Consider the following 1412-nt stretch of genomic DNA (forward strand, 5'->3'; position numbering starts at 1 on the left):
AGAATAATTTATTAACTATATGTATGTGACTAGATTTTATCAGTTAAACTGTTTCTTTTCAATCTGAGGTGTTTTAATCTTTCATTTTCAGTTTCAAATCATTTTAATTTTGGTTTAAAAATGTCTTTTAGTTTCTTTTTTTTTAGTTTCCAAATAATGTTTTGGTTTCTTCTTTTTCAATTTTTATTTTTATATAGTTTTTATATTTATTTTTCTGTTTTTTTTTTTTTTAGATGGCTCTACTTTCGCACCATACACCAGCATATAAGGATTCATCAAGATGAGAACAGGAATAAAACCCAATAATAGGTGAAACGACTGCCAGGTTAAGAGAGACCGCAGCCAGGCAACCCATATTATTGATTTGCCTTTTGAGCAGGCAAACAAAGCTAAACACACAGTCAGGGAGTGGGACATCACTCAGACTGATTTCTAACAGGAACAACTCAACCTAAAGGAGATAAGAATAAAGCTTTAATAAGTCATTAATGCAACATATGTAACACATACAGTGCTCCATACATACTTATAGGTTATTCAGCTGGTGCAACATAGTGAAGCTTCATTCAGTTAAGCTTCATGGTATTAATAGGTCTACAATAAATGCAGCTCGTCTTACTGATCAGACATCATTTCCTGTTGGAACCCCACCCGCTATAAATGAGGCCAATCAGGGAGCAATAATTCAACAGTATCATGCAGGTGTTGTGCTACAGGGACACTTTTAGGACAGCGTTGCAACATGAGAGGGCCTCCTGTCAGGTGTGATTTCAGCTCTGATCTCAAATACTTAGATCCTGTTTGTCTCATATAAACAGGATCTTATTCATTTCAAATGAAAAGCTTTTTAAAGATAGTATCAGAACAAACTTCTCTAACAAAAGTTACTCCCCCCCCCTCCCCATCTGCACTCCAGAAACAGGTTTCTACAACCAGCATACTGTAGATCCTTTACGCCAAAAACTTCAATAAATAATACATTTCAGATGTAAATCTCCACATCAAGGTCAAAGTAAAGCTGAGACTTACCCTTCCACTAACGGCCATCAGACACCTAGGCTAAGGGCAGCTGTTTCCACTCCAGCCGGCTGTTTATGTTTGCCGTGGGAAAGGAGGGCAGGCAGAGCAGTCCTCTATGCCAACCCCCCACCCATTACCAGCAGCTACTCTCTTTATATAACATTCTTCAGGTAACGCCCAGTTCAGCTACAATTACCTGGGAAGGACTTTTTTTTTCTCCCCTCCAGGAAGTAAAGGCAGGCTGACAAACTGCATCTATGAACACACAGGTTACTCTGCCCTGAAGAGATGTAATAACGCTCTCTGTGATTAAGAACCACAGGCAAAGTACGGAGTGAGTTTTGCTCCAGTATTGTAGCAGCAAAAAAACCCAAAAAACTTTTGTTTCAAAT

At 38.3% G+C, this 1412-nt stretch overlaps 1 protein-coding gene across 1 annotated transcript in view; it reads right to left on the reverse strand.

Annotated features, from left to right (window-relative positions):
• Positions 1-1155, reverse strand: part of LOC107096435 (ceramide synthase 2-like) — a 34272-nt gene extending 33117 nt beyond the window's left edge. Inside the window, exon 1 of the mRNA XM_015393086.1 lies at positions 1030-1155. Coding sequence (XP_015248572.1) covers positions 1030-1047 — 18 coding nt within the window. The 5' untranslated portion in view covers positions 1048-1155. The remainder of the gene's footprint in view (positions 1-1029) is intronic.
• Between the last annotated feature and the right edge of the window lie 257 nt (positions 1156-1412).

Source organism: Cyprinodon variegatus, unplaced genomic scaffold (genome assembly GCF_000732505.1).
Source record: "Cyprinodon variegatus isolate N-32 unplaced genomic scaffold, C_variegatus-1.0 Scaffold624, whole genome shotgun sequence".
In the NCBI taxonomy this organism is placed as follows: domain Eukaryota; kingdom Metazoa; phylum Chordata; class Actinopteri; order Cyprinodontiformes; family Cyprinodontidae; genus Cyprinodon; species Cyprinodon variegatus.